Source organism: Varanus komodoensis, unplaced genomic scaffold, assembly GCF_004798865.1.
Source record: "Varanus komodoensis strain SLA01 unplaced genomic scaffold, ASM479886v1 scaffold18_1, whole genome shotgun sequence".
Taxonomy (NCBI): Eukaryota; Metazoa; Chordata; class Lepidosauria; order Squamata; family Varanidae; genus Varanus; species Varanus komodoensis.
The window spans coordinates 4,165,550-4,186,154 of record NW_025335548.1 but is presented as its reverse complement, the minus strand read 5'-3'; the positions used below and the strand labels follow the sequence as shown (position 1 = coordinate 4,186,154).

The following is a 20,605-nucleotide window of genomic DNA, read 5'->3' as shown; positions in this document are numbered from 1 at the left end:
TGTTCTTCAGCCAACTGTGGGCTATTAGGCTGTGTGAGTGCCAGAAATTATGAGTGGCGGTTTAATACAACACATAGTTGTAGCCACACATCAGCCAAAGCGAATAACAGCCAGACTGCAAAATAATTACAACAATGTCTTGAAGAGAAGCCAGGCACTGAGTCCAGAATCATCCGTCTCCGTTAACTTGTATACGGTTCCTTACAGCAGCACAAAAACTTTCTGAGGGGGGTTGCTGAAACAGCTGGACAACTTTTATTTTGAAGAAGAGAGAGAGAGAGAAGAAGACGAAAAAGAAGAAGTGAAATCTCTAAACGAACTGGACTTGTTTTACAGAGCAAGGCAGCCTCTGCGTCGAAGACTTTGACCAGTGTGTGCAAGAGAAGTGTTCCCATGACTGGAAGTTTTTTTTATAAACCAGGGTTAACATTTGGCAAAGTTCTGACTTTTCCTCAGGCAGCTGAAGGGATTCCAGTGCACTCCCCAGCTTCAGTCAGCCTGAGTCCCGGTTTCTCTGTAACAGCCTGCATGCATGGTTTGGTATTGCTCAGACGTTATGTGGTCTCTATGGCCTCATTTTGCTGGACTGCCCGAGAAAGGGAGGGAGGATTTCCCCAGCACCAAAACCCCCCCAGTGTGTTCTCTTCAGCACAGTAGCTAAGAACAAGTTTCCTGATTGCTCCCAGGTTTGCTCTGGAATTATTTTCAGGAAGAGGCAGTCCCCCTCTGCAACACACACACTTAAATGGATGATTGTGTTACAATCAGGAAGAAGCATCTCCAGAGACCCATCTTTAGGTAAGTGACACCATTGTTCCTCTGGATCAAATTCTGAACTTTTCCTCTCGCATCTCTTCATGCTAACTTGAGGTTGTGATCTGAAAGCAAACAAGAGGCTTTGAAGATCAAGAGTCTAAAGTTTAACTTGCTCTGAGTGCAGGTGATGTTTGGCCATGATTTGCCCACTTTGGGGAAGCAGGAGCAAACTTTTTAAGCCTTCTTTGAAAGCTTAAGCACAAACAAGACAGCCAACCCCTTCCCCCTTATCCTGAACTTCTTATCAAGTTTTATGTGGAATTTTTATGCTCTGAAAGATGCCCAGAAATGCATTTCTTTCCTTACAGCCTTGCAGTTGCTTGGATGCTTTGTGGAATAGCAGAACCTTCTAAATGCAACACATTGTTCATGTTTGGTTTAGCTGATTATGTTTGTATGCCAGGAATGTAATACTTGTTAATAACACACCTTTGGAACTCCTGCAGTAATATGTTCTGCATGTTTACAAGGAAGTAAATCCCATAAAGTTCAATTGGAGTTACTCTTGGGTAAGCGTGCTTTGAATTATAGTTTTAATAGGATGTTTGACTTGGAAGTGAAATGGGCCAGCACTGTTTTAAAGATAAAATTAAATAGCTATTGCATCAGCATGACCTTCTGCACATGTCCCACTTAAGTCAATGGGATTATTCCCTATTAAGTGTTTGTAGGATTGCAGCCTGAATGTATACATTTCTCTTTGCAAACCAATGTTTGCAGCAGAACGACAGTAGACTTTCTGGCTTTTATTCTGTACCCAGTTAGGCTGATTACACTGTGGCTGAAATCCTAGAGCTTTAATCCTATACTTGGGAATGAACCCAACTAGGTGGAACTTAACTTCTATACAGACCTGTATAGGATTGCACACTTAAGCACATGATCTATATGCAAGATCAAACATTATGTAATGATTATTTCTTCATCTCAAATTCAGGACCAGTTGAAGGACATTAATATATAATAGGTTCTGAATACTAGACTATAGCCTATGTAACTACAAGAAAAGCTTATGAATGGGAGCTATGGTTTAATTATATTGGCTTTGTTTAACATTTCTATGATAGGAGATCTCTTTGCAATAAATGATGAGCAATATATCAGGGGAATAATGGGAAGACAGTAAGGTGACCTCATTGTCAAAGTACTTTTGTGATGTACAAATATATGGTTGCGGTAGTCCCAGAAGGGCAAACTGGACTGCAGGTTGAAATGGCATGAAGATCCACCCAGAAATTAAATTCTAAAGATAAAATAGTTTGTCCTCTTGATAGACTCAGGTGGAATACCTTTGTTCAGTTTGACTCACGATGGAAAACGAATATCCAGCGTTAGCGTTGTACAGCAAGCAACCTTTGCTGCAATCCAGAGAAGTTCATGTTTGCCCAGTGGTTCTCCACTCTCAGAGACTTTGCCTGTTGATGGCAGGCAAAACCGCATCCTGCTGCGTACAGAAAGCTGCTTTTTCAGTTGAAGGGAATGAGGAAGCCCCCTTGCACCACATTCCTGTACTGTTATCCCAGCCTTTTAGCAAAGGACTCAGGATACCCAGGTTCCCTCTTGCCTTCATCTGATCCTCATGACAATCTTGCAAGGTGGGTTATGGTGAGAAGGAGTGACTTCCTGTTACCCTGTGTGGTTAATAACTGAGCAGAGACTTGAACCCAGGTCTCCCAGGAGTCCTGCTGGACTTTAGCAAACTGTGTGCATGCTGGAATGCCTACAGCTCCCAGAACAATGGGATTCTTCCATTTGGATATTGTGGGTTTTATATATTTCACAGTCTGCCGATTATTGTACTTCTAGGTCTGCTTTAGAAGTTAAAGGCAAATACTATAACTCATTATGTGCTGCTGTAAAAGTTTTACAGTTCAGTTGTAAGAACATTTCCTTGAAAGTAAGTGAGGCTATACTGTGCAACATTTCAATGGCCCTTGCTCCCAGGTTAAGGCTGTGATGCTGTATTCAGTTTCCTTGAAATAAGCCCAGTGAATTGGATGGGGCTTCCTTCTGAGTAAGCATTCATAAATGCGTATTGCCAGCATGCTCTGGAATGTGCTCTGAAACAGTATTGCACTTTACGAAGTAGGAACTGTCAGCATCAGCATCAAGTCTGTGATTAAATAAATGGTGAGAAAGCCACTTGTTTATGGAGATACCAAGGGGATGCTTAGCATGTCCAAGGGAGCCTGGCAAGCATGTGGAAGTCTTTGGGTGCCATTCTGCAGCCGGTTAAGCTACCTAACTCCCAATGACTTTAATGGGTTTAAGTAAACTGACTGTGCACAGGGTAGCAGCTTTTGGGACTGTATTCAGTTAATGATTTAAATGTCTCTCCTGCAATGTGTGTGTTTTTTTAATTTTGTTGAGTACATTTCTCTACCACCTGCTAGCTGAGGTATATCAACAGCCAGCTATGGTCACAGATGTGCAAACCCAAAAACTCATGCAAAATAACCATTGCTGCCTTCTATCCACTTACTTGGGAGTAAGGCCCACTGAAGTGAATGAAACTTCATCCTGAATGTATGACTGCACTGCAAATTTGTTAAAAGATATTAACAAAGCAATGTTTTATTGTATATTTGTTCCAGTTATATCACAGCAAGAGGTCTGTAATGCCTCTTAACCTTCAGCAAGGGATTTTGGGTGGAGGTTCCTGTTCTTAATGACTATGAGCTGCCACTCATGTGTTTACTGGGAGTGGTGGCTCTTCATGAATGGGGCCTTTTGTCCTCCAACAGGGCTCTGAATAGGCCAGTCCAAAATTCAGTGTGATGGAGGTGGGGTAAGCCAGGTTAGAGGCATGATGCAACAATTGGAGAGACACTTGCAGATTCCGTATCGCTATGTTTTCTGTACAAGTGAGGTTTGCTCCTGGAAATTGAACTGGGTTAGAAGTCAGCAAGTGCACATAATATCTTCCTTGCCTTGGCTTCTAAGCCTTCTAGAAGATGGAGATAGTAGCATCAAAGGATATGAAACCTGCCATGAAATGACAGATTATCCCATCTGGTTAGGATGCAGACTTCGTATCTGGGACAGAAATAACTTGAGATTGAAGGAATCTGAATGTGAGTGAAAGTAAAGGAGGCAGATTTCTCCATCTCTACTTGGGATCATTTAAGTCATGCAGCAGAATCAGAAGACCCTCTCCCAAGAGCTTGAGTACAGCTAGTGGGATTGTTGACTTTTCTTTCTTCTTACAAGGTCAGGATCCTGTGTCCCATCATAAGCCGCTTTGGAAATGTCCATTGGTTTCAGTTGTAGGGGCGTAGTCATGGCAATAGTGGAAAGCCCTCCCAGGGGATGCTTACCTCACACCCACCTTGATGTCATTTCCATGCCTGACCAATAATTTTTCATTTGCTCAGACATTCTAACATGCTTTATTATATCTAGCTTTAGTTGTGTCTTTTATAATTTATGCAGGATTTTATTAACTTTATAGGTTTGTTGGCTGCTGCTTCTATTGTTCGTTTATAAGCATTTATTACTGCATTTGTTTTTATTGTTATAAAATGTCAGCCATGCTGAGTATCTTAGACTGAAGTTGGTTTATAAATTCACTTAATATTGTTATTATTCTTGAGCCACAATTGGCATGGATCTGTGACTGTGGTAAAACAGTCTGCAAATAACAGGCGTGGGAGGGGAGGTGGTTGGGAAGAGAACCGATTTTCTCTTACAAGAGTTGGAAAGGGGAAATACTCCTGAAAAGGAACTGTAAAAGTAAAACCATGTTAGACTGTTTTAGAAAATAGAGCTATAGCATGGATAGATATTTTTCTTGATTCTATTATGAATGAAAGAATCTCTGTTGCTGCATAAAATTGTAGAATGTTAGAGTTGGAAGGGACTTGGAGAACAGCTCGGTCCAATGCAAGGTGTACAGTGCAGGCTGCATCTCTGACAGGTGTCCAGCCAACCTCTGCTTAAGTATGTCCAGTGAAGAGGAGCCTCTCAAGGCACTCTGTCAAACAAGTCATACCATTAGGAGATTTTTCCTAATATTTGCAAAAACCTGCTTCCCTGCAATTCCTACCTGTTGTTGTTGTTGTTGTTGTTGTTTTTATTGTGCCCTTTGGAGAAACTAAAAGAATCTGCACCATAGCTCTTTACATATATGAAGATTGCTATCATGTCTTCCCTTAACTTCTTTGCTGCAAACTAACTTGGCCCAGCCCTTTCAAAAATTCCTCATAGGAACTGGTTTTTAGCCCACTCACCTTCCAAAGATCCTGACAAGATTCCAGTCAGTATATTTTTCAAGGTGGACTGACTGGGGTCAAATGTATCAGCACTGAAACTGAGCTTCAAAATGGCAGGATTCTGACAAACACCAAGCTTGTAAAAGAATGTGCAATATCCCTTCATGAAGGCATTTCGCAAGGCATGACAGCATTTTCAAACGTGATGCTCACTATTCCAAGTTTTGCCATTGGGAATCCCTTTTCAGTTACTGCTATGTGGGCCCATGTCATTTAAAATGAGGGGTGCTGGATTTCACCAAGATGCTCCCAGAACTACTTTGAAGCTTGATTCACCTTGCACAAATTTTTATTTGCAACCTGATTTGTGCCAAATGTGAAAAATGAGCATTTCTGTGCACATTTTTAGAGGTACTCACTTCATTTTGCTCTTAATGGAAGCATGAAAATACATAAATATATTTTAAATTGTGTATTTCCTCAAAATATGATTTTGACGAATGTGATCATAAACTTGAGAGTGTCTCAGCATTCAAATAAAAGTACTGCCATTTGCATTTGGTGTTATGAATGGAATGGATTCTGATGCTTTGTGAACTGAAATAATATTCTCAGACACCCCTAATTAAAATTACCTCTCCGTATTACTTCCCATATTGCAATGTGTATGATCTACATTTGATTGAAGCCAATGGCAACGTTCACCCAGATTTCAAGAACAGAGAGTCCTGGGGTCATGCCATTAATTTGTATGATTCTTTTCCAGTTCTATTTTGGCTTTTTGAAATATAATTGTTTTGACATATGCAAGACACTACTTGGTCGAATTATTTTTTTAAAATCAAGGCTTACTCCCAGAGGGTTCAGCTGAAATTTCAGTGCCTAGAACATCACATTACATAGATCGTGATTTTAAATCTATAACCCAAGGTTGGTAGAATTCCACTAACCGATGGTCAACATATCAGGAAAAACACAATAAACCAATTTCAGGATTTCAAGGGAATCTGATAAAATTCAGACCTTTTATTTCTAGGCAATACAGAAACAAGTTCTTTGGAATAAAATGATCTGCCCACACTCTTCTGTAGTCAGCTGAATCTTTGATCAAAAAGCTAGGAATCTATAGTTGTACCCTGCTCAGTAAACTCTTGTTATATGTGATGTTTGGAGCACCACAAAGAATGCAATAATGTACACAGGCCTCATTGGTTTTATATTCTGGTATTTTAATAAAATGGTGTCTGCTTGTTTTGAGATGTACGGATGCATGGAACAATATACTAGAATTTAGTTTCTGCTTTAAAAGCAGACAAAAACAAAGAAACAGAAATGAGATTTTTTTCTGACCAAAAACTATGATGCCCTTAAATGGTTTTTTTAACCTCTTGATCAAATGGACCATTTTTAATGGTCAATTAAAAAGAAAAAAAGACATCAGACAACAATGGGTAAGTTAAAGATTGCTGCAGGGCCCATATGGTCCTCTTTGTTTGTCAGCTAGGTTTGTATTATTAATAAGTAATGCACAATTCAGCCAGTGTTAAGCATATCTAATTTTTGTTTCAGTACTGAAGAATTAAGCAAGTGTTTGAACCAGTGGAACTCAAAAGTGTTTTTGGTAGTATTATCCGGTGTACCAATGAGATTTAAAAGATACACCACTCAGAGATATTCAGCTATTCAGTAATATATAAATTAAATAAATAAATGTATTTTCAATTGGAAACCAAATGTAGGGCATAAATACACATCATTCAGAATATTTCAGAGGGGATAATACTGTGTTGTGTCAGGTGAAGAAAGAACTATCTTGGGATGTTAGTTCTCACTGCAGAAATTTCTCTAAAGGATAGTAATAACTAGTAAAATTTTTCTTGATGGCATTTGATGACTGGTGGCTATTAATTACTAATATAATTCATATGCTTGGATGGGGAGAAACTCTAGAGGGAAACTATTGGGAAGTTGTAATACAGCCATATAGGAAGAGAGAAATATGAATTTTTCAGAAGGCTGGTAGGAAGAACATTTGAATGAGGCTACTAAATCATGTCATTAGATTTTGGGGGAACTGATGCTGCTTTGGGGACTAGGGTCAGTGCTTGTCTGCTCCATCATTGTCAGCTTGCTTCATTTTTAAAAAAACCAAATACCACAAAAATCCCAGCATGCTCTCCTCAAAATGAAACTGTCCCTGGAGAAGGCTGCACTCTCCCTGGCCTTCTTTTAAGGAAGTTTCTGCTGTGGCCAATCCATATATTATGGCTGAAATGTAAAGGCGGCAGGAGGGGGGCAGAGCAGTAATAATCTCTTCACTTTTGCATGACAGTGAATTCCAGTGTTCTGCCAAAGGAGCCACCAGCATTGCTTTCTTTGTTGCAAGGATGAAGTGTAATTGTAATGTCAGGCTTGTAATTATGAAAAAAGTATGAGTTATGGATGCATTTGTGATTATGGCTGAATGTGAAACATAGGAAGCTGCCTTCCATGGAGTTAGACCACTGATCCATCTAGCCAGAGTTGCCTACAGACTGGCAGTGGATTTCCAGAGTTTTAAGCAGGGTTCTTTTCCAGTCCTACCTGGATTTGTTGGAGAATGAGACGAGACCGTTCTGCGTGCACGTGCTTTACTGTTGCCTGGGCCAAAAACGAGAGGCAAACAAGCAAGTTGCAAGGGTGAAGAGGAGGAGCATCTCCAGGGGCTTTTGTCAGGTGGACCCTTGCAAGTGCCCAGCCACAGGAATATGGGAAACTGCCTAATTCCAAGTCTGACCCCTGGTGGATCGAGTTCCGTGTTGTCTACTATCTGGTAGAAGGTCTCCGGGGTTCCAGGCAGGCAGGAAACCCTTCTCAGTCCTATGTGGAAATTCCAAGAATTGCCAGGGATTGTGCGTTCAGCATGGAAAGGAACTATACCACTGATCTACAGCCCTTCTATTTGCTGGTTGTCCTTCTTCCTCCACACCCTAGCAACACAACACTTAGAGTACTTCCAGCAACAAAAGTGCATACAGCAGGGGCCACTGAAAGATGTTTTGTATACAAGAGGTGAGAAATGCTCTCCCACTGTTAATGGATCTGAGACAGATGAGAGCACACAGCAGAGTTGTGGGAGGGCATGCCCTGCCTCTGTTTTGGCATCTTCACACTATTCAGATGCGTTAAAACAGCTGCCCAAACATTTGCATTCAACTTCTTAATTGTTCTGCTTTAAGGTGGAATGACAGGGTGATCCCCACAAACATGCTGAGGGAAACTCAACTTTCAACAGAATGAGATTTAGGATGGATTTGGCAAACAGGAAGCCACAGCACAGATCTATATCTCCCTCATATGTTTTGAAAGGGCAATATTAATAGCTTAGGTAAGTGCCAGGTGTTCTATTATGTGCTGTTAGGGCTTGAACTTTTAAAGTGGTCTGTCATGGAAAAAATATATGATGTGCTGATCTAGCTAAATTGTAAATAGTGGCGGTTACTGGGATTGTTTGTTTTTAAGGTATCTACATCTAATCACTGTGCTTGACTAATGGGCACACTGTCTATGCACTGGGATTTAAGAAAAATAAAATACTTCAATTTGTTACCAATGTATTCTTTTCTTAAGGAAAAAACCTGTGTTATGGAAAATATGATGCATCGGGAATAGGGTGTTTTTGGTATCATGGAGTGAACATTTTTGAGCATCAAACCTATGAGTAAATATACTTGATCCCCATATTAATGTTTCAGACTCAAAGTGCAATCAGGAGTTCACATCTCCCATTCAACAGGAAAGGTGCAAGCCATTCCAGCAGCAATAGTGTACCTCAAGAGATGGATGCTCCAGTTTCAGTGCTAGTGATTTGTATGAACAGTGTTATCTCCATTCCATTCCATTCCTCCGTCTGACCATTCGGTAGGTGAGTGTTGGGATCTGGGCTGCTCAAGTGGTCAGAACCAGAACAAGCACCACCATCTTGGCAGGAGCAATCCCAGGTCCCGCTGGAGCTTTCAGTCTGCTAATAGGCCCCAACTGGGAGTCCTGAAGGAAGAGCCATAGAAGAGCATGCTCTTTCCTCCAGAACTGACCTCAGTAATAGAGGGGCTCATGTTTTCTGCACTGCCTGCACCTGGTTCTTGCCCAGTTACTGTGTTTCAAGATACTTGCACCTCTGTCTTCCTGGTTCTTGACCTTGGACTGTATCATGACTGTGGCTTGGACTTTACTACTGAAATTTGCTATTGCTAAGAACCACTGGACTTTGAACTCTGTCTTGCCTCAAGTTCGGTCGCACTGGTCCTGGTGCCTCTATCTTGTCTCTGGCTGCCTATATCCAGTCCTAGACCCTTATAGTGACTTCCTACAAAACTGTTTCAATAAGCCAGTCTTCCACCAGCTTGATGTCCTCCAGATATTTTGGTCTACAACTCCCATCATCCCAACCAGCATGAGCAAAGATGAGGAATTATGGGAGTTGTTATTCCAATCATCTGAAAGGCACCAGGTTGGGGAAAGCTGCTTATCAACAATGTTTTGTAGCAAGTCACCTCAACAAGTGCAAGGCAATGGCTAGGTTCAGACATATCACTAGTTGGTGATTTTTCACCACTGTTGATCTGTTGTGTTGTCTGAACCCAGTCATGGTATTTCACCATAGTAAATTTGGTCTTTAGAAACCATGATAAAGAATAAGTGTCTGTTCTGTGGCTTCTCTCTACTACCAGTGATTGACACATGTCTCAATCCAGAATTATGTTTTCCATGGTCTTGGTATACACCTGCCACAGAGTTCTCTAGAAAGAATGGCAACTGCAGAAGCTGCTCCAGCCATTTAGCCTCTACTTCTGGACCAATAAGGGAGAGTCAGGCAACACAGGCAGGGAGCAATGCACCTTGGGACTGAATTTCAGGCACAGTTGCTGATGGGATATGGGCCAACCATGGGAGGATGGAGTGAGAAGGATGGAGACCATAATAGAATAGAAATCATTTGATCATTTGTCAGCTAGATCATGATAAACAGCAGCAAACCATGGTAACCATGCAGGGTTGCCTTTCATGTGTGAATGCTGCCTAGAGCTGTTCCACTGTGAAGTATATCTTAGGAAGTGAAAACCCTTAGAGACACAAAAAGTTATCTCTACTGATCTGAACTGAAAATTAGCAGCATGCTGCCCTTTGGAAAAATGGCCAGACTTATCAAAATCTATTCTCCTGCTGAGAAATGTCACCATACCCTTCAGAGAATATGCATACAAGGTATATATGGAGAAGGAGAGAGCAGAACTGCAGCAATGTCCTCAGCTCTTTATTTATTTATTTTCTATACTGCCCAACAGCCAAAGCTCTCTGTATGTCACATACATACATACTGAATTTATGTGCATTCAGTGCAACATCTGCAAAAGGATGCTTGGCTCTGAGTCCTGCAGAGCTGCCAGTTGTGTGGAGCCCTTGCGTGCGCACAGCGGTACAAGATTGGGTGCCCCTTTACAGACGTTGCATTGACTGCATGCACGTCAAGCAGTGTGGTCCTTCCCTTCTTTCTCCATGTGCACCATGTATGCATGGAGCAGGTCTGAACAAGGCTGCAGCTGTCAGGAAGGAAGGAAGGAAGGAGGGCTCCGCCAATGGTTCACACCTTCCTTGTGAGGCTGCACCAACCCACACCAACTGGTCTTCCATATACTGGTCTATAGGTCATTTTTTCAGCTGGATGTCCTCCACTAGCTTTCATTTTCTGTCAAATTTTAATGATGGTTGTCCCTACTGTTGTCCTGATCCAGAACTCCATGAGTTCTTTGATACAGAAACAGAACTTGTCCTCCTATACAGAGTGCCTATGAACTTCACAGTGGAACCTCTACAATGTATTTGCTATTGCTACATGGAGAGTCAGCTTGAAACTTCAGCTCAGTTGCTGTATCTGCAAGAACAATTGCCTTGAAGACCTGCTTGTAGGCCTCTTGTGGGCCCCTGATTGATTATTGTAGGAGATAGGATGCTAGACTAGAGTGGCCTTATGTCTGATCTAGCTAATCTTCTTACGTTTATGTACCTAAGAATTCATTTTCACAGAAGTTCTTGGGGGCTGCTTTCCAATGATGGGCAGGCCCAAAGGGAAAAGGTGTAGGGGCTGGAGCAAAGGGGCAGAGACAAATTAGCAAAAATACTAGCATATTTTAGCTTAAACCTCTCACTGCTAGTAACTAAGCCTTAGGACAGGTTTTAGACTTTTAGAATTGGAAAAAAAATTGCAAATGCTGGAAGACCTCCACATGACCAGCAGCTGACGGAAAGGGGTGGAATCATCTACTCCAGAAGGCAAGACTGGGACCACACACCTACAGCACTGCACTACAGCACTGACCTAGCAGTACAGTTTCCTCCATGCAAAGTGGGCTTACATGTAGATCTTCCTCCTCCACCGAAGTGAACAGGAAGTCCTTCCCCCATCTCTGCATTAGAGTCCTGTTCCCTTAAGCAACTGCTTAATCAGAACATAAGTTCAGCATCCCATCAAAGAATTCAGTGAATAGTAAGGATGCAATGGATAGTATGGCTCATCTTCAAAGTGGCTGGCAAATCTATATCCCTTCCGGCCGTCTGTCATTAAATAGCATTTAAGGCACCGCACGGATGCAGTAAATGGAGGTTCCAAATGCTATGCATTTCCAAAGTACAAAATGCTATGGAGATCACAATAGCATTTCTAAAATGTAGTATATTTTCCTCTGTTAAACCAGCTTGTACGCTAGCATACTTTATTTAATTCTTGAAAGTTTTCTCCTTTTATGTACATTTTAAAAAGTTAATAATGGAAAAAGTGACACAAGCTGTCTGGTCACCTAAGAATGATTATGTTAAATTTACCAGTTTGAAAGCAAGTAAAACTATAAATAGGGCAGGACATGAAAAGAAACTCGGATACTACTAAATTGGTGCCCGCTGAGGATCTAAAGAGCAGCAAAACAGATTTTGCTAGCCCAGAAAACTATTTGTAGGAAAAACTGTTACTGTCACAAGAGAAAAAGTAAGAAAGAAACTATATCCGTTCTGGCTTTTCTGTTGGGTTTAGAATTCTTCTCCAAGTTCCAAATCAAGATCATTTGGTCTGGAATGGGCAGACTATTGCATATGCTAAGGCTGACTTTTAATAGCAGGGAACACTGGTATGGCCTTTCAAATCTTGCGTTTAATACTTATTAAATGTATTTTTTTATTGTGATTGGAAAAAGATGTGAGACTCTGAATTGGCCTGCCTTCATTGCTAATATGCAAAACAAGCATTAAAGAAATCAGGTCTTTTAAGTGCTTGAGAAACAATTAGAGTAATCATCTGTTCTTTCATCCCTGCAAGATGAATGGCGAAACCCTTTTTACTCAGTGTAAAAAGTTGTATTCAAAGTACTTTGGTTGCTATGTCTTTTTTTAAAAAGGCAAATGTAACATTTTTAAAAGCGAACATAAGATAACAAAATGCTTTCTGTTAATTTAGCTAATTATTTTGAAATTATTGGTACAAAGATGTGATGAGAGGAGAAGCAGGAAAGAGCGAGCATTAAACTCGAGCAAGCTGAGGTAAACAAATGCTAGCAAGTGCTGCCCAATAATGCTGTGATTCCAGGAAAATGTCAAAACTGATGGCAAAAAGTACCAGCTAAACACTGATAATGGATTGGTTCCCCTTCTTCCTCAGTACAGTTTGGCACGATCAGGGGATATTGGCAGAAAAAGAAGAGCTGATGACTGTGAATTCCATCAAGAGCGAATGGGACAGATCTAGTGAGGAGGCCAGTGTGAAGAATTGAGAGCCATTTCATTAAAACATCTGTGGCACATTACCAGTGGAAGTTTTCCTGTATTTTTTCCTAGGGTTGGATTTAGTCATGCTGCGAGTATTCCCACTGAATCAATTATATTTAATTTGTCATGACTAATATCTGTCCCACTGATTTCAATGGCTCTGCTCTTAAGTATGACTAAATCTGGATTCAGCCACTGATACATTTATGAAGAAAGACGGAAAGAAAATACATGAGAAGTACTCTTGTGGCAGCATGACCAAAAAAGAAGCAATTCTTCTTCAAAACACTGCCACATGAATGAATTTTGGTGGAACATTTGGTGGTAGTACAGCTGGGGTTGGGGATGTGTGCCCCACTGGGGTGCTGGGGGAATGCACCCCCAACCCCACGCATTGTGCACCAATGGGCTAATTTGACCTTGTATACGAACAAGAGAAACTTGCATCTTCAAGAATTTTGCTTGCCAGGGATTTCAAAGTGTGAACTGGCATTTCAGGAAATCGACAGCAGTGTGTGGGAGGGGAATCATTTTCAGTGGTCCCTAATTGATTTAGTGGAGGTGTCCAATTCAATTTGATCATGGCAGCATTGCAGTAAAAGCAGAAGAAATTCAGCATTGGCTCACTTTCAGTGGACATTAGCTGAAGTGCCAAACATTTGTAATATGAATGGATATGGTTTAGATCTGAATATGCATTAAAGAAAAGACCTGATTTAGATTGAGAAGGCAGAGCCATAACTAAGTTTTAAAATGCAGAAGTTTCAGGACTGCATGTGTGCAGAAAGGAGAAAGAAGAATATATATTCAGGATATATATACCTGAAGATAGAGACAGAGAGAAAGGGAGAGCATTTTCTCTCTTTTTTACAAGCTTTTTTTTTTTTTTTTTTTTGGCAGGGTGTCATTCCAGAATTCACTGAGTCAAGATAACATTTCTTAGAGAAATAAATCCATTTATGCATAGTTCTCTATGCACACATGCTTTTCCTTGACTAGCAAAGGTGTCCAGTGTCCTAATCCTATATTGTCTAATGATACAACTGGCCTTCCAGCAAGAAGAGGCTCTTTCACACTGTGTAACTCACCCTGCTAACTACTGATGTAAGAAAAAAACTCACCGGGTCAACTGACAGGCAGACTCCTTGAAAAATAGTGAAGTGTAGATGCCTCTTAAGGCAAGATAGCATGACCTGGGGCTTATTTTTTCCCCATTTGGATTTGGGCCTGAAAGACCAAGGAAAAATATTGGGTGCATGCGAGGAGGGTAGAATCATAGAATAGCAGAGTTGGAAGGGGCCTGTAAGGCCATTGGGTCCAACCTCCTGCTCAGAGTAGAAGTCTAGTCAAGCCACTCCTCTCCGATGTCAGTCCAGCTGTTTCTTAAATGGCTCTAGTGTGGGAGAGCCCGCAACCTCTCCAAGTCATTGATGCCATTGCTGTCCTGCTTTCACAGTTGGGCAGTTTTTCCTGATGTCCAGCCTGAATCTGGCTTCCTGTAATTTGAGCCCTTTAGTCTGTGTCTTGCACTCTAGGATGATTAAGACGAGATCCTGGCTTTGGTCTGTGTGACACAAGTATTTGAAAAGAACTATCATATCTTACCTCAGTTTTCTCTTCTCCAGATGAAATATGCCCAGTTCCTTCAATCTCTCATCACAGTGCTTTGTTTCCAGAGTTCTGATCATACTTGTAACTCTCCTCTGAACCCTCTCCAATTTGTTTATATCCTTCTTGAAGTGTAGTGTCCAGAACAGGATGCAATACTTAAGATGGGGCCTAACTAATGCTGAATAGTCCAACTATGATTTGGCAACTATGCTTCTGTTAAAGCAGCTCAAAATAGCATTAGCTTTTTTGTAGTTCTCTCACATAGCTCATTTTCAGCTTCTGATCTATAACAATTCCAAGTTCCTTCTCACCTGGAGCATTGTTGTGCCAAGTATCCCCCCTCTTGTACCTACGTTTGGTTCCCTTCTCCTAGGTATAGAACTTGGCATTTGTCCCCCTTAAATACCATTCGTTCAGCCCAGCAAGATCACTTTGAAATTTGTTTTTGTCTTCCAGAGTATTAGCTATTCTACCCCATTATTTGTCATCTGCAAATGGAAGTCTTTTATACATTTTTTGAAGAGCACTGGTCCTAAAACTGAGCCCTGCGGTCCCCTGCTTGCTACCTCACCCCAGTCTGAGAAGGTGCCATGGAAAAACATTCTTTGAGTCTGACCGTCCTCCATGATTTCTCAAAGATAACCGTGGTTCTGAAGGGTCTTCTGCCAGTTCCATTATATCTCTAGGATGCAGCTCATTGGGCCCTGGAGATTCGAACTCACTCAAAGAAATTAGGTGTTCCTTGACCATTTCTTTGTTAATCTTAGCTTCAGTCCTTCCCCTTCAGTTTGTATTGCATTTTTGCTGGGTGCTTTTGGAAAAAGACTGAGCCTGAGTTAGAACTGAGCACTTGCCTTTTCTTTGTTACCTGTTATTAGTCCACCCTCTCACATTGAAAAGCTGAATCACTATTTCTTTTCTTTTCTCTGTCTTTTGTTGTGCACATACCTGAGGAAAGGTATGTTGCTTCTAGCATCCCTTGCCAGCCTCAGCTCATTCTCAGTTTTAGCCTTTCTGATGTCAGTCAGGCACTTCCATGCCACCTGCCTGCAAACTGTTTTTGTGCCTGGCTTTCCTCCCACTTCCTGTACACATCTTTTCTTGGATTTAGGTGAACTCAAAGTTTTTTGTGGAGCCACATTGGTTTCTTCTGTTGCCTTCTATCTTTTGTTGTTTTTTTTTGTTGGAATTGTTAGTAATTGTGCCTCTAATATTTCCTCAAAAAAAAAGCAAAAACAAAAACAAAAAAACACCACCTCCCAGCCATCTTGGATTCCTTTTTTTTCTCCTTAGGGCCAGTGGCCACTGGGCCTTATTTAGCATTGTCCTGAGTATCTGAAAATCAGATTTCCAAAAAATCTGGAGTATGTGTATGGCTATTCTCCATATTTGCTTCCTCAAGAACTCCTTTGAGGAAGGAGTCACTTTCCCCTCAGTGTTCTTTTACTTTTCACTTTATCTACTAAGTAAGTCATCTCTATTAGTCAGAATTAAGCCAAGGATAGCCAGTTCTCGAGTTCTTTCCTCTACTTCCTATAGAAGAAAGTTGTCTGCCATGCATGTCAAGAATCTCTTGAAGGGTTAGGGTTAGGGTTTGCCTAAAGGAGACTTTGCTGCCCAACAGATACTAGGGTCATTGAAATTCCGCAGTGCAATGACATCTCATTTCCTTGAATACTGGCAATTTGCTTAACCAGAGTTTCATCCTCATCTTCTCTTTGATTGGGTAGACTTGGACTGTCCTGTCCCTTTTTATTCCTTGACATATTTATTTTGATTCAGATGCTCTCAATGGGGCTCTGGGCTCAGCTTCTTGTATTTCTGTGTAGGAATAAATATTTTGAACCTATAATTCAACTCCACCTCCTCCCCTACTTCTTTTTAAACTTGCTATTCCCTCCAAGTGCTATATTCCAGTCATGGGAGTCATCCCACCAAGTTTCAGTAATACCTGTTTGTAAGTTGCAAGCAACTACAATTTGTGATATTCATTGATTTATTTATTACATTTCTCTACTGCCCAACAGTCAAAGCTCTCGGGCCGTTCTTAGCAATTAAACATCAAGCAAAGCCTGAGTCTGAGCAATCCATTTCCTGACATCGTGAAGAGTCTGCCAGCATGAAATAGCCTTAATGCCGCTGTTCAATTGTCTTGGGTTTTGGGGGAGAGGGAGAGGAATGCTTACTTTTTCTTGTGTTTTAACAAGGAAGTAGATAATCAGTTTGGCATTCAGGATTTATCCAAAGTGCATATTTTCATGAACAATTTAGACTGTCAAAAAAACTTTTTATCTTGTCTTTTATTGGATAGACCTTCTAAAAATCCAGAGCAATCCCAATTGTGTAATATGTTATGGACTTTGACAGCCCAAGCCACTTGTTTTTAGGAGACACAGGGATGTCATCAAGCCACATTTGCCTGGTAATACATAGGTTAAAAAAAGATGTGCCATGATATTGTCCTGTTAATGTCTCCTCACTTTCTACACAGTTTAGCAAAAGCTGATGCTGGGAAGAGCTGGCTACACGCACCTATATGTTGCTCAGGTCTGAGATACTGAACAGTGGAGACAGAAATGCGGATGCTTGTGTAAATGTTAAGAGAAAGAGAAAAAGGTATGGAGGAGACAGAACAGGATTATGTGAAGTTGAATGGGCAGGTAGCTATAGTCCAAAATATGGTTTCCCCAAAATTTTGAAACTTACGGAAAGAGATGTTCTAAAGGAAAAAACAAAATATGTAGCAGGCAAAAGGGCAATGGAATAAGGCAAGGAAATAATGAAGCAGTTAGCAGGAGGTGAGGAGGATGACAAACAGAAGAAGGGCTTCTTCAGTGATTGTGCTCCACCTGTGGAATAGCCTCACTAGAGTAGTTTGCTTGGCACCTTCATTACAATTTTTTGGTGGCAGTAAAAACAGTTTTATTTTCCAGACTTTTTAATGATTGTTTTTTATTGTAATGATTTTAAAAGTTTTTTATGATTTTAACTCACCATGCTTTGATTAACACTCACAGCTATAGTGAGTTATACTTATAGTTTGTTATAGTTATAATATTTGTTATAATACTGTTATATGTATATTGTTTTAACCATTTTATCATCTGTTTTTATTGTTGTGATTGTGGAAGACTGATTCATTTTAGTAGACTAGGCCTTTAATTCATCTGGTCTCTACTGAATGTTATGGGATTGGTAATTTATCCATTTGATGGAACATGAGATTGTGAATCTGTATTTTATCCTTAAAAATGAGAAAATATACATAAGAAAGCCACTGTGATTTCCACAACAGTTCCATCAAGTACAAACAGAAAAACCTCTCCTTTGATTGACTGAAATCCCCCTACCATTATGCAGTAAGATTTTCTGAGGAGTGGTGGTATCTTAAATTGAAAGAGCAACACACCACCCGATTGTTTCAATACATTCCTCTGGTGGTGAGGCATTCTTTCAATTTAGCCAATACAGTTCTCCTGTGCAGTATGTTCAGCTTTTGTACCTCTTTCCATAGTTCTTCTTAAAGGAATGTTGAGTAAATTTGCAAATCAGACTTCTGAGCCTGGTGCCCCCCAGAGAGGCCTGGGAGGAATGAAGTGGCCCCAGAAGGGTGGAAAGACTCAGCAGAGAGTCAGGCTCATCATGGCACATTGTCTGTGTGGAGCTATCCAAGGTCCTGCTGTCTAGGTCCCCAGACATTAGCTACCTGCCAGGTGTTCATTGTGCCCTGTGAGAATACCCAACTGCTCTCAGTTTCCATTACCTTGACACATGTGGGTTTGGGAAGAGGTGTCTGCTAAGATATAGTTGCACATTAAAACTTCTCAGAAGTTGTTTAGGAAATCTGAGGAAGGCTGCATCAGGAGACGTGAGAACACATGAAGACATGTAGACACCGCTAAGGTGCTAAACTGAGTTGGGAGTACTTGAACTGGATGAAGTAGATTAATTCGGAGTAGGAGGGAGTGCTGATGCATCCATATGCTTTATAGATTTTTGCAATGATTGATTTTACCCTTTAGAAAAGATAGGGTTCTTTATAGGTGAGAGGTGAGCAGCTCAAGTAATTCATCACTGTTCAGGGCAGCCTTTTCCGTTAAGATTCTCCATGAAGTACATAATATGTGAAGATGGAAGGATCTGACTCAGCCCACCACACTGACTCTGTTATTGCATTGCTCTGTACTGGTTGCTGCTTGTTTTCAAGTCACGTTTCAAGGAAGAGAGCTCTGTTTTCAGCATTTTCTCTTAATTGAGGTACATTGGCCTATGTGCATATCAAGGTTCTGAATTCCACTTTCCTGTGGAAGTTAAGTTTGATACCCCTTTCAGTATGTGAGTGATATGTTCAACATGCATGCGTATGTCTGTCTATGGCTTGAATCCCAACATAAATCCACTGTGTCACTGCCTTCCCTGGCCAGGTGCCCTCCAGATCTTATGCACTTCCATTCCCATCAGCCTCATCCAGCAGACCCAATGGTCCAGAACATTGGGAGTTGCAGTATAAAGCAGATGCAGGGCAACAGGCTGGGAAAGGCTGGCACTTTCGCTGTTTTTGCCTTGTGAGGTAGCCAATCTGAGAGGCAATAACTTGCTGCAGGAAATCCAGTGAGCTTTATGACTGAGCTTAGTAGGGATCCAGGCTGTCTTTTCTGGCTTAAGTCCAGTGCTCTGTCCAGTAGCTTTCGTGTTTAGGTCCTTGTTCCTCTGCATATCCACAATAGCTAATGAAATTCAGCTCGAGGCAGCACTATAATTGTATGGGAAAGGAATCTAGAGTTGGGCAACTGTGTTCTTAAGGACAGGGCCGCTGTGCTACAAAATGGTCCACCAAGCCAAAACCCTGACTCTCTACCCTTAAAAAAAGAATCAATTTAACATGTTAGTACTTTTCCCCTTTAAAAAGTCAGATGTAATCTTCCATTGAATCCAGACTTTTCCAACACAACACACACTTTTATTATTCAAAGAACATTCCTGTCCCAAACCATTTGCCCATGATCCACAGTGCTTTGGACAAATGAGCACAGGCCATGTCCACAGGTTCAAGCAAATGTGATCTGTAGATTCCAGGGCACATGCAGTTTTCAAATGGAAACCTTGTTTATGTTATTAGCTTTGAAAGCCTCATTGTGTAATTTGGCTGCAGCAGTTCATCTGTGTGTTGCAAAGGCCAATTGGGCTGGCATTTCTCATTAGTACTATTCAGATAAGCGAGAATCTGAAGAATAGCATCTGTACATTGTACAAAGCACATGGTTTGAATTATGTACATGTGACCCCATTTCTAGCATACCAGATGATGATGAGGCTGGTTAAAATGGAAAATGGAAGACATTTTGAGGGTTCTCATACATTCTAAGAATGTCAAACAATGATTATGTCATTGAACATATTCCAAATCAAATCCAAACATGTCAGAAATCTCTCTAAAAAACAAAACATGAGACTGAAGTTTACCATTGATGTGGTTTCCTAGCATTTTTATTCTTTAAATATATTCATCCCAGTCCAATGACTTCCTGCACACCATGGGATACTATTGCACAAACAGTTCACCACCCCCTACAACTAATAAGAGAATCTATCCCAGAAGATAAATTTTGATCATGAGACACCACTGTGCTGCTATTAAAAACAAAAACAAAAACAATTGCTGCTTTGGGGACACTCGCTAATGGATATAGTGCCGTATCAACCATGTGTACTCTTAATTTTGCCAAGTGCCATGGAGAAATGTGTATTTATAATTTCACCGAGTGCTACAGGTAAATGCATGGTGTTGTAACTGTGGGAGACCCAGGAGTCCAGAAGTTGAAAGGAACTTTTCTTTCTCATTTCTGTAACTGCATGTTCTACCCCCACAGAGATTTCTTGCCTGTAAACGTATGAAAACCATTGCAAGCAAAGAGGAGGAGGGAATGGGAGGAGGAGGGACATAATCATGGATTCTACTGTGGCTGTAGTGAAAGGCTGGGGGGAAGTGTTGCAAACCAGGTTCTACAGATGTTTAAAGCCACATCCCATCATTAAGGCTTACCAGTAGAACAGTGCACAAGTCTTTGTAGCACAAGGAATCTGCAAGTGCAACAGACAAAGTTGTAATAGTGGTTTGCAAAACATTGAAAATAATATTGAGAGGGAAATGTCCAAAAGGAAAACTCTAGAGTAGA

At 40.9% G+C, this 20,605-nt stretch overlaps 1 protein-coding gene across 1 annotated transcript in view; it reads left to right on the top strand.

Moving 5' to 3' along the window:
• The first annotated feature begins 456 nt into the window (after positions 1-456).
• PDE1A (phosphodiesterase 1A) overlaps positions 457-20,605 on the top strand; it is a 105,815-nt gene continuing 85,666 nt past the window's right edge. The window contains exon 1 of the mRNA XM_044427068.1: positions 457-798. Within this exon, the coding sequence (XP_044283003.1) occupies positions 746-798 (53 nt within the window). The 5' untranslated portion in view covers positions 457-745. The remainder of the gene's footprint in view (positions 799-20,605) is intronic.